The following is a 13,036-nucleotide window of genomic DNA, read 5'->3' as shown; positions in this document are numbered from 1 at the left end:
TAGACTTTTATGCCGAACCATGTAAATTCATATGTCTCTATTTTATTTATTTTTATTTGCTTATTTATTATTTATTTCATGGATGAACGTAAAGAATACCGTATCGAAACCCGAATCACTAACGTGGGTCGGGGATGACTCTTTCCTCTATTCCGGCCTGTTGTGCAATTTTTTGTATTAATAGTTACAACTTTTCTAAATTCTCACATAAAAATATAATAAACAATTCAACTTTTTTAAATCTCAAAATAATAATAATATTAAAAAATAATATTCTAATAATATTTTATTCAATTTTCAATTTTTATCTAAAATTATTTAATGATCATCTTATCTCACTATTTAATTAATATTTTCGATTTGATCCAAAATGTTCTTGGATTTTTATACCATAATTTTGTATGTGATTTCTTAAATGTTAACCATATCGCCTAGTCCAATTACATAGCGGACTTTTCATGGGCCAGTCTTAACTTACTAGAATTCCTTAAGTATTCTTTTATGTATATTGGTTTTCTTTGGTTTTACGTATGCATATATGTATGTATATATCGGAGTTTTCAACTTGTATATATTATAAAAAATAGTCTTACAATTTAATGTATTATATCATAAATTTACGTCAATTTATAAATTTACTTTTATAAAATCTTTTTGTAGTTAATCTCTTTTAACAATATTGATAATTTTGAACTCAGAATCTAGGGCATGTCAAACAACTTTAGAGTAGTTCAATGGTTATAAGGACTCATTTAAGGAGTGAGATGCGATAAAAATTTTGAGAATAGTAATAACTAGTAAGATAGTTTGTAAATAGTAGTGAAATAGTTTGAGTTGAGTATTTTCTAAATTTTGGAAAATGAGAGAAAAAATTGAATAAAAAAATGTTATAAAATTAAAATATTGTTAGAATATAGTTTTATAATATTGTTTTTGTTTGGTGATTTGTAAAAATTAAATTGTTTTTTATTTTTTGTTTGAAAGTATGATAAAGTTATAATGATTAATTTAAAAAAGTTATAATGATTAGTTTAAAAATTTTATATTTTAATTATGTTCCGAAAGAGGATGAAATAAAATGATATGAGTTAGAATTTTGAGATGAGATCTATTGAACAAGATCTCGAGGTAAGTATTAAGTAAGCCACTGCCGGTTGATACCCTTTATTTACTTGTAAGAAAAACAGATATGAATCGGACAACCTCATTATTTAACAGGTCTCGATTTTAACGACTACCATTTTGTCTTCGGCTTCCTCAAACAAAAAGCCACTTATTTAATAAAGGTTTCTGGTCTCTAGGTTCCATAACGATCATCACCCAGTTAGGAAAACTATACACACATTACTTGTGGATTCCTGTAGAATAACATACAAATGTCCATGGATAGCCCTTTGTCTCCTCCATCTTGCGTTATTATTGCGTTGAATGCCACTAAGGATCGCAACCAAGTTGAGCTTGATCACATCATTGAAGGCGTGGAGGCGGCGGGTTGCATTCTCCGTGGCGGCGATAAGCTTGTCGTGCTAGGAGTCGTCCATAAGCTCCTCCATCCCAGTAAGTGTTTGGGTGGATTTAATATAATTATCTACATGTTTCTCAGGAATCAAAATTTTTATTGTTTTGTTCTGTATTGTGGCTTACTGTATCTTGAATTCAACATCTGTGGAGATAACACTCTGCTTTTGCTCCTTGGCTCGTCCATCTTCTTCCCTGTAAGCTTATTAAAAGGCATACCTTTTTGTTGAAAACTTAGTAAATAATATATGAGTGTTCTGCTATTAGTTATTATATTGGTCTTCATGCTACTCACCATATAAATAAATTTCTGTCTATTTTTTCTTTCATGTTTTGGCATATATATATATATATATATATATATATATAGTGGGTTACCAACTCAGAGCATACACGGATGATTTATCTTTAATGAGTACTCGTGCAATGGAGAAAGGAGTTTCAGAGAAAGTTGATTTGTATGTAGATATGCTCAAGAGAAGTGCTAGAAGGCTTGAAGATCAAGAGGTAATACATGCATGCTGTAAATTCATTCCTATTAACACCATATATAATGTTGTACTCTAAATGTAAAAAAAATTGGATGGCTATGAATTCATATAGAATAACGCTAGATACTATCGTGGAGTGTGTAAGTGCCGCACAATCTATTTAAAAAAAGTGAGGTCTACTATTAAAAAATTAGTTTTTTTCTTTTTTTATGTAGATCTCTTATTTACTCATTTTTTTCAAAAGAGTTTGCGTGACGTTTATACATTTCACGATTATAAATATCATTTCTCATACAGATAGCATGCATGGATCATACTTTTATTGCTGAAATTATTTTAGGACTCAATGGATTTAATGGTGCTTTTACCCATCGTCTTCATGGGGGATAAGGATCATCACTATTTCGAAGGAAACTAATACTATCTATGTGACGTTAAATAGATCATATTATCCAATGTAAAATGATTTTTCCCCCTTTTAAGTGCATGACTACTGTAGTACTTAGTGCTTAATTAGGTTGGCATATTTATGACACTCTAAACTCAAAAACAATGTATATGCTATACCTCCGATAAATTCTACGAGTTCTTCTACTTATAAGTCAATGTAAAGAGCACAATTGTCGACATGATATGAGTGGATTTGTGACAATTTTAAATATTTTTAATTTTAATTTGACACATTAGCAATATGGAAGACGTGCATGTCCTCCAAACTGACTTATAAATAGAATTTTTATACAAGTCTAGCATGTCATGGAACGGATTAATTCCATAGATGAGGTGCCTTTGCTCATATTCTATTTATAAAAAAGCCCACCTAAGCTTTGTAAACTGACAACGTTTGTGCACTTAAACAGGTTCTCACTTCTCACCATGTGACTCAACTCTCTTGATGATGATCAGGATGTCTATTGTTTTCTCTTTTGTTGTTCATATTGATATTTTCTTTTAATTTACAGGTCAGCATTGAAGTCAAAATTACGGCTGGTTTTCCAATTAAGCAGGTTGTTTTACAAGAGGGTGCAAGCTGTAATGCAAGTTGGGTTGTAATCGACTGGTATTTTATTTGTCATTTATATATATATATATATATGGTTATCACTTACTTCGAGCACTATCATTAGTTTCTCTATATGCATATGCAAAATCAATCTTCAAGCAAAATCATATCTTTTGAAGATTGATTTTGCATATCAAGAAAAACTCTCATATTAAATTATGCATCTTTGAACCAAATAATAATAAAATATTTTTTTTTCTTAAAATTATTTTTTCTTGATATGCTTCAAATAAGCAATTATCAATCTCGTTCAATCCTCTTTGTTTTTTTTGTTTACGTTGCTGTTGAGAGAGAGAGATCAAAGGGTAGGAGAGAGAAAAATAATAAAATAATATTTGGAGAGAGAACAATATTTCGTCAAATTTAAAGATATATTGTTTATAGCTATGTAAAATTTTGAAGATTCATAATCCAATGCAGACTAATTAATTTGAAGAGATATTATGCGAATATGAATATGAATATGAAGATAGATAAGCCATAACCAATGCTCAGATTGTCATTGATAGTTAGTTTATTAATTTTTAATGTTTTTCACTATTGTGAATTCTTCTCTATGCTAATGTTTTTCTTTCATCCTTCAGTCCAATTTGCTGCTCTAATGATCTTTTTCTTTTGAAAAAGATGAATATAATTTTGATAAGTGAACTATTCCCAAGTGGGATTCGGATCCCTAGGGGAACTCTAGGACATTTATGACTGTCTAAGAGAATTTCTCAATCGGCATTAAATGTTCGGTAAAGGTTGTGGGATTCGATTTATATGTCTATCTCTCTACTACTTAAATCATTTCATTGATATGTTTGTATGTCTTTTACAAGGAACCTTAGACGGGATTTAAGGTTTTACTTGAAACAGATATCTTCCAAGATTGCAATAATACGACATAGCATGTCTGTGCAAGTTTTGAGACCTCATACAAGAGATCCGCATGACATAGAACACATCCTGTTCTATTCTGTGTCCAAGCCTGTTCTAATATCAAATGATCATGACAGTGAAGACATGGAGTCTGTTATCTCTTATAGAAGCTTCCCCTCATCGAATGGCTCTTCTGAAAACTCCATCATGAGAAACATGACGATGCTTTCATCTTTTGCATACAGATCAAACGAGGATGAAACCTCCATGGATATTGGGGCTTCCTATGAACTACAAGAATCAGGTCAGAGATCTTTTATATATTATTTAAATGAGTAATGCTAGATACAAGTCTTGAATAAACAAGTTCCGCACAGACCCTTTATAAAAAAGTAGGTCTCACTTAATAAAAAAAATGATTTGTTTACACTTTTTCTTGGTGGAATTCACTTTTTTACAAAGAGATTGCACGAGACTTGTCTATATAAGACTTGTACAAATCGTTACTTTATAATTTTCTAATATTCTTTTTGCTAACTATTTATATGAAGATTTATAGTCTGTTTATTGATTTGGAGCAGAAGATGACAGCATAGATAGTGTGCAGCTTAAGGCAATTCTGCAGGCTGTTTCAGTTTCAGAAACTGGGAAGAAGACTAGCTTCTGAGAAGCAGAAGCACCAACAGAACCTGAAGGGAATGAGAATCCAACGAAGCCGTAGCTAAAGCTTAAGAGTCACAAATAGCTTTGGAAGTGTTCTTAGTAAATCATTAATAGCTTGTTGTGCTAAATAAGGTAGGATTGCATATGGACATGAAAGTTTGTAGCCAATAAAATTTATTTACATACCTTCTACGTACTTTCACGTAAAATTTAAAAAAATATATACACTTGCAAGCCGGTTTGTAAAAAGTATTGCACCAGCCGGGAATCGAACCCGGGTCTGTACCGTGGCAGGGTACTATTCTACCACTAGACCACTGGTGCTTAACGCAATTTGATAGAAACCTAAAAATCGACAAGCCCCAAAGTATGAAAAACCCTTTTTATTTATTTATTTATTTATTCTTTTTCGGTGGAATCCACTTTTTTTTTTTAAATATCTTGTCCAATACTTTTATATTCAGGTTTGTCCCTAACATTATTCATTTTTATAACTCTTTTTCATAAATTTTAGCCTAATCATTCATGGAGAAGCATCCTCTCATTTTCTCCCAATGATTCAAGTTTCGTTTGGATGTTGAGTTTAAGATAAGTTGAGTTATTTATAAATAGTAATGAGTTGAGATAGTAGAATAAGTTTTTGGAGCCCACTTAAGATGAATTTAGATGTATTTAAATGTTAAAATAAGTTTAAATATATTTATGTGAAATTGAAAAAGATTGTAATTCTCACGTGTAAAAAGGTTTTGAATTGAAAAAGATTTTGGGTCTTACGTGTAAAAAGATTTTGAGTTGAGATGAATTTAATGATTTAAAAGTTAAATATTTAAATGTTATACTTAATTTAAAATTAGACTGGACTGAGTTAATGTCAATTTAGTCCAAATTCGCCTATCATCTCAAGTTGGGATTACATTGTCGTGCTTGCTGGGGGGCTTCACCTAAAGGTTTGGGCTTTTGTACAATACTGTATATGTATCATTGGCCTCATAAGTCTAAAGACCCAGGATTTGCAAAAAAGTTAGGCTGCTACAGTTTTTAGATGAAATTTAAGTTCTGATTACAGAGCACCTATCTATGCTAACCAGTATAAAACTTTAACTGGTGTTTTCAGGGAGATTTCCATGCTGCTTTGAATTTTGCAGAAGTTCTGGAAGGCCGCAGTTAGGGCTGTAATCAAGCCGAGCTGGTCTTTGACTTGTCAAACTCAGCTCGACTCAAAAAACTCAAATTCAAGCTTAAGCCCGAGCTTGAGATTTTTATTTATTTTTTGTTCGAGCTCGACTCGATAAGCCAAATTTTCAACTCGGGCTTAAGTTCGAATTATTTATTTTTTTATTTTGTGAATAAGATTTAATAATTAATAAATTAGATAAATAAAAAATCTAATATTAAATTTCTACAACTAACAAGTAGAACCTTTATTAAATTATAAGATTTTAAAAATTTATAAATAATTAATATCTAACTAGTTAATATTTATCCATAATAACAATAAATTATATACTTACAAAAATTATTAATATATACACATAATATGATAGCATATATCTATTTCATATATGATTATCACATTCTAGTATATGAAATTATTAAATCTTATCGACTCATTATTATAAAAATTATTAAAAGTAGCTATGAAGTATATTCAATATATAGAGACATAAGTAATTAATTAGGTTACATATTATATATTTAATTATAAAAGTGTTATGTTTATATTATTAACTAATACACATATATATATGCATAAATACATATGTGTATGTATATATTTATTAAGATATGAATGAGCATTAATCAAGTCGAGTTAACGAATCGACTCGAGCATAAACGAGCAGACCTTAATGAGCTTTAGCCGAGTCGAGTCGAGTTTTATCAGTATGTGTCATTTACTAATCAAGTGAGTATCTGTTTTGCATGCGAGCTTTTTTTTCACGAGTCGAATTCAATTCAAGTTTAACCGAGCGGACTATCAAATAAACTGGTTCATTTTCAACTCTATCCTAGTCATTTCTCACTTGTTGAACAATGGTTGGGCCGTGAATAATTTCATGAAATAATAGGAATCATGTGCCTACTTGGTGGGACATCAATTGGTTGGGAACAGAGTGGATGTGGGTGGCTTCAAGCATAGGTTAAGAACAGGAGCAACAAAGTCTTCGAAACACTTGTTGGCACATGGAGAGTGAGACAGAGAAGTTGGGATGTGTAGTACAATTGTAATGTCAGTGAAGGCTCTCGATCCAGAGAAAAAAAGTTAATAGATTTTTTTTTTTTTTTTAATTTTGCAATCAAATTCTCAATTTAATCTTCCGAGTAAATACATATATAAAATAAATTCGATGGCCAAAAATAATATCCTCTTATTTATTATATGCGTACTATTTGAGCTCGTTTAGATATAGAGATGAGCTGATATCATCATCTCTTTTTAACTAATAATCTTACTACTATTTATAAATTATCTTAACTCATCTTAATATTTAAACGGATTCTTAGATAGAGTATCGCCACATATTATTACTAAGTTACAATACTATCCCTTTTATATTAAAAAAAATAGACATTTTAAAAATGCCTTTATTTTTTCAAGGCATAAGTGTATAACCAATTCAGATAAGAGATTCTAATCAAATAAAATCTGAATTACTGGGGATCAACAGTATATATCATCTGAAATAGTCAATGCTCAGGATATTCCCTTCTGAAAAACAAAGTCTCTCTTTGGCCATTATTAGATCTTAACAGATGATGGCCTCTACAGTCTACACTCACGATCAGCTGAACCTAATAGATTCAGTTCATGGCTGCAACTATTCCTCAAATTTCTGAGTGTTAGATATAAAGCATGAAGATGCGTCTTTAATAAGTAGGATGAGGTTGATTTTTTTTTTTTATTGGCACGTGTTTGGAACAGTGTTTCAATTAATTTTGGAACTGTTCAGTTCTTGACAAGGAATTTTTCATAGAGATTATAACGCAAATACTAAAGCCTTTACTGCTTGAACCAACTCCTGTGAATTAGAATGATATTGATTTTTATGGATACAAAAAAAACAAATTGAGTAAAGGTACGGTTATAATATTTTTTACAATCATTTAGGTCTCGTTTAGATATATAAACGGTTTCGTTTCATCTCATTTCATCATTATAACTTTCTCAAATTTTCATACAAAATATAATAAATAATTTAATTTTTTTAAATCTCAAAACAATAATAATACTAAAAAATAATATTCTAATAATATTTTATTCAATTTTTATCTAAAATTATTTCATCTCATCTCATCTCATCTCACTAACCAAACGGTGCATAATTAATTATATTTTTTAAAAAGATGATATTTCTGTAAAATGATATTTTTTTTTATAAGTTATTTTATAAAAATATACTTATTTAAAATTAGATTATATAAAATATTATAAAAATAATTGTACACATATTAACGATGGAATGATATTTCATGAGAAAAAAAGCTAAGTATCCAACTCTATATGGATAAGGCTCAAGCAACTGTCGTGTTGGCACGAATCAAGTCACAAACATTTCAAAACGTGACGCCAAACTTAGAATTGTACAACCATTTTGAGGTTGTCCAATCCAAATGGGAATGCCACTCTAATCTTGACATTGCACAATCATGTTTTAGATCCAAATTTTGTTACTGTTCATGAGCAACATCATCCATTTTTTCCATGCAATACATAAAAACTTTGAAATATATACGAGTTTTGTTCGAGTTGAGTCACATCATCTAATCACGTATAAAATTATGTTGAAAATTCATATGATGAAGAATTTTAAGTGATTTAAAATTCAAAAAAATTAGAACATTACACATTGTATACAATCAAATTATATTAATAGAGTGCGTAAGTAATATGTTTAAAAGACAGAGGTCAATGACTCATGGTACGTAATGTTGAGATCTTGGAGTGGTAATTCCAAAGGCATCTTTTAAGTTTGACCAAACAACAGTGTCCACCACAAAGTGAAATGTATGGAGGAATCATTAAGGTTTTGGCTTACTCCATACGTTAAAAGCAAGAATAAACTTTTCAAGATATATAATATATATAATAATACTAGATACAGTTTTAAATAATACAAGTCTCACGCACTTCTTTTAAAAAAATAATAGATTTATTCATTAAAATGAGTTTTTGATGTGAATCGTAGATTTACTTATTTTTTTAATGGAAATACGCAAGACTTGTATATCATTAAACTGTACAAATTATTTCTATATGATAATATCCATCTTCTAAAATGGGAGAAAACATCATTTTTAGAAACAAGAACAAAAAAACGATGTGGGAGTTGAAAATGCTACATTAGAATCAATTTATACATTGTCCTAATTAAAAAAATGTTAGAAAGTTAAAAGGAGTTATCACTTAATTTTATACCTTTCATTACAATTTCAACTTAGATGTGTGAGACTAATCATCATGATAATGCAATCTCCAAAAAATGATAATATCATTTAAAAAAATTCTTTTCAACGATCACTATTTATCACTCCATACCTTATGAAAAATATCCTCACACTCTATGAAAAGTATTCATACACCTTGTAAAAAAAAAAAAAAACTACAAGTGTGAGGTGTAAAAGTGAATAGTGACTGATGTAAATAATTCCTCTATCATTTAAACCATATAATAATATTAAGAAATTGAAATAAAAGTATTCCAATTATTCATATTATTATGGATTTTATAATAAACTTGGAGGTATATATAAGATCAAGAGATAATGGATAGAGGTAATTTAAATAGTTATTGGACATGAGGGGATGGATCTTAGATTTCAACACCTAATTAATTAAATTCAACTATTTCAAGATGAAGGGATCAATTTGTAATTGACTTGAAAATTTGAAAGAGGGAAAAATATCTGAGGGAGAGGATCTCCACATTTTTTAATAATTGATGGTAGTCAAATCCAGTATTTATCTCAGCATTAGTCCAGTTGACATGCAAGTCAGTTCAGATGTATCTCTCAAGCTAATATGGTAGTAGTCTCTATAGGCCTTATGTATTTGACTTTATTTTTTACACAATGAATTTGAAACATTTGAGCTAGTGGACTCAAAAAGCACCCCAGATATTGGAAGCGTGACAAAGAAAAAAGCACAAAAAAGTTGGGCATAATCATGAGAGGAAACTCTTTGTTTTTAAAATCAAGTATCCTTTGAGATAAGTGAAAGGTGAATCACTATCCCCTCGTTTGGAAAATAAGAACAGAAGAAAAATCTATAAATAGTAGTAAAATAATTTATAAATAATAATAAAATAATTTATAAATAATAGTAAAATAATTTGTATCAAGATATTTATTGGATTTTTAAAATAAGAAATAAAAAGTTAAATAAAAATATTATAAAATTAAAATATTGTTAGAATGTAATTTTTTAATCTTATTTTTATTTTAGAATTCGATCAAGTTAAATTATTTTTTATCCTTTGTTTAAAACTAAAAAGTGCAAACTCTAGAGATTTGAATAGTAACTTCTTCTTGATATAGAGTTGTGAAATATATTGTAAAAATGATTATCAAATATTTTATGTGAAGTTATTTTTACGTATTTTTTATACACTCTATTAATGTGATTGGTTGCGTTATTTTTTTAAAATAAAATAACTGCTTTAGTCAATTACATCAGTAAAGTACGTAATAAATATATAAAAGTAATTATATGTAGCAGAACTCAAAGATTAAATCTTAATTAAATATTTCTCTTTTCAAGATTGGCTTAAGCCTAGAGGTTATGCAACATGTCCTGATGAGATCGTTCTCTGCTGGAGTGCCTTTTCTCTTGTTGAAGGTATAATTCTATCCATTGGAGGGCTTCTTTGAGCCAATAAAATTATGATTTTTTTGCTTTCTTAGCATACTTTGTGGAACTAAAACCAATATAATCAACTGAATCATTACTCATTAGAAGCTGTATAAAATATTCTTTTGAACGATTGGATTTAATATATATCGCGTAAAGAACTAAATGATTTATATTAATTTATAAATATATTTTTACGAAATCTCTGTTTACTTAATCATTTCTCTCCTGCATTTTGTTGCAAAGAAAATAGAAATGAAAGCGAAGACTGAGGTGGGAAATTAATATGGAAAGTTGAAGTTGACGCACCCAACAATGCCAAACAGGGACCCAGAAAAACGTGTGGTCGTGAGCTGAGATGCATGCACTTTAGAAAAAGCAGGATACGGAATATTCCTTTGCAATTTGGCCACCTTTGCATCTTCTACAGTTCCCCATTTTCTTATTTCATTGAAATTTTCTATATATATTTCGTCAGATTTTGTTTGTTTCTTCTTCACCCCCGTACACGTGTATTCAAATGCGACAGAAGTTTATTTTAAAAAAATAAATTGTTTATTTTTCATTTTATTATTTGCGATTATACTCGCTAATGTGTGCATATTTAAACTAATTTAGTGATGTCATGCGACAATTCTCCCATCACGAGCTTTCAATTAAGAGATCAGACCTTAAGAAATCATATCAATTTTTTTTATTATTATAATTTTTTTTATATAAAATATAATAAATAATTAATTTTTTTTAAATTTTAAAACAATAATAACAATAATATTTTTTTTAATTTTTAATTTTTATCTAAAACTATATCATCTCATCCCATCTCATTATCAAAAGTTAAAAACTATCCTTTCATTTCAATTTATAAAAGCTTTAAAACCCAAAACAGACTTTTACAGTTAAAAAAAAAAAAAAAATCTCTAGCAAATTGGAATTGTAAAGGGTGTGAGACAATCGAGAATATGCTAATTTAGTACAACACGTACAAATTAAAATAAAGCATCATGCAAGTGTATCAGTGTATGTATGTGGCAAACCAAATGATCATTCATGGTGGTCCTCGTACGTCTAAAGTCACTTGCCAATTGGATCTCATCCATTACGTACTTACCTCGAAAGATCCTCCACCATGCTTTAGAGCCAAAAACACACGCTTCCTTTGCATTTCAATATTTTATACAAATTTAATTTTTAATCTTATTTTTATTTTAAAATTTAAAAAAATTGAATTATTTATTATATTTTATTTAATAATTTAAAAAAATTATAATGATTATATGAGATAATTTATATAACTAAACGAGATCTTCATGATTTACTTTCATCCAAAGATTTCTAATACGAGAAGTACAACATGTTTTCTGTGAAATATATTACCTACAAACTTTGTTAATGAAATGAATATATACGAGAATAATTATATGCAGCGAGAATATACATATTTTTTTTATAAGAAATTATCATTTTTGTAGTAAATAATTGATGAAAAATTATCAACAAACTAATATATATATAATATGAAACATTTTATATCAAGAAGGTACATTTTATTCTCAAATAATTTAAGCAAAGTGTGGACTAAATAATTACTAGTGTGCTATAATATTTTATGAACTTTAGAAGGAATCAAAATTAATAAAACATTATCACAAAGTCTTATAAGCATGTGAACCCAATTCTTTCGAAAAGACAAAAAGCAAAATCTGAGAACCTATGAGAATTAAAGAGAAAATGGGTTTGAGGTTTAATTTTGAGGAAATAGGTGGGAATTTGATTCCATTTCTCATGGTTCATATCATCAAGCAAAGTTAGATATATCTTCATCAGTGAGGTGAGTTTTGGTAAAAGATATTCCAACCTTCAAAAGGATTTTATCTTATATGTTTCACCATGACTAGAAGAAAGAAACTTCGAATGGAAACCATGTGTCTAGAAATTATGTAATAAAATTAGAGGTATCAAATCGTATTAGTGGATCGTATTCCTGTCATGTTAAAATATGTATATTATACTATATGAGTTAACTCTAACATAACCCATTAATATAATAGGTCGTGTCTTGTCAACCTGTTTTGACCCATGTAAATGGGTTGAATAGACCTGAATTAACCCATTTCATCTAGTTAAGGTTAGCATAATTTTATATAAATGTTAAAATTACAATATCTATAAAAATATAAAACTAACTATAAGTCCAAAATTACAATTCAGACAATAAAAATATTGAAATTAAAATCCTAACAATTTTATTTTTATATATAAGGGTATAATTGTAACAGGTCAAAACGGGGTTAACCCGTTATCAATCCATTAAGAAATCGTGTCTTAACGGATCAATCCGTTTTGACACAAACCCGTTAGGCTAAACCCCTGACCCGCTTTTATTATGTTGTGTTCATAATTGGTTAATAGGTTGTATCACATATTGACATCCCTAACTAAAACTAGCATTATATTTTAGAGTGGAAAAACCTCTCATAGCATAGTTTTTTTTTTTTTTTTTTTTTGAGAAAATGTTATAGAATATTGAGTCAATTTGTTATTTTAAAAAATAAGAACTAATCTAATAGTTGATGGACGATGTCACGCCAAAAC

The 13,036-nt window shown here is 28.8% G+C and overlaps 1 protein-coding gene and 1 non-coding gene across 2 annotated transcripts; one reads left to right on the top strand and one right to left on the bottom strand.

The window, feature by feature from the left end:
* The first annotated feature begins 3,592 nt into the window (after positions 1 to 3,592).
* On the top strand, positions 3,593 to 4,950 carry LOC121244660. The gene is made up of 2 exons (XM_041142823.1): positions 3,593 to 4,237; positions 4,518 to 4,950. The coding sequence occupies exons 1-2, from the start codon at positions 3,880 to 3,882 to the stop codon at positions 4,598 to 4,600; spliced, it is 441 nt and encodes a 146-aa protein (XP_040998757.1). The 5' UTR covers positions 3,593 to 3,879; the 3' UTR covers positions 4,601 to 4,950.
* Positions 4,850 to 4,920, bottom strand: TRNAG-GCC. The gene has a single exon. It is a non-coding gene; the product is annotated as a tRNA-Gly (tRNA).
* Positions 4,951 to 13,036: the final 8,086 nt, after the last annotated feature.

The sequence above is a fragment of the Juglans microcarpa x Juglans regia genome, chromosome 8S (genome assembly GCF_004785595.1).
Source record: "Juglans microcarpa x Juglans regia isolate MS1-56 chromosome 8S, Jm3101_v1.0, whole genome shotgun sequence".
Lineage (NCBI taxonomy): Eukaryota > Viridiplantae > Streptophyta > Magnoliopsida > Fagales > Juglandaceae > Juglans > Juglans microcarpa x Juglans regia.
Note: the sequence above shows the minus strand (reverse complement) of the source record. Positions and strands in the feature narration are given on the sequence as shown.

Coding starts and splice junctions, on each gene's coding strand:
- LOC121244660 (XM_041142823.1), top strand. CDS start 3,880: ATGTCTTTTACAAGGAACCTTAGACGGGATTTAAGGTTTTACTTGAAA. Junction 4,238..4,517: donor CTATGAACTACAAGAATCAG/GTCAGAGATCTT, acceptor TTGGAGCAGAAG/ATGACAGCATAGATAGTGTG.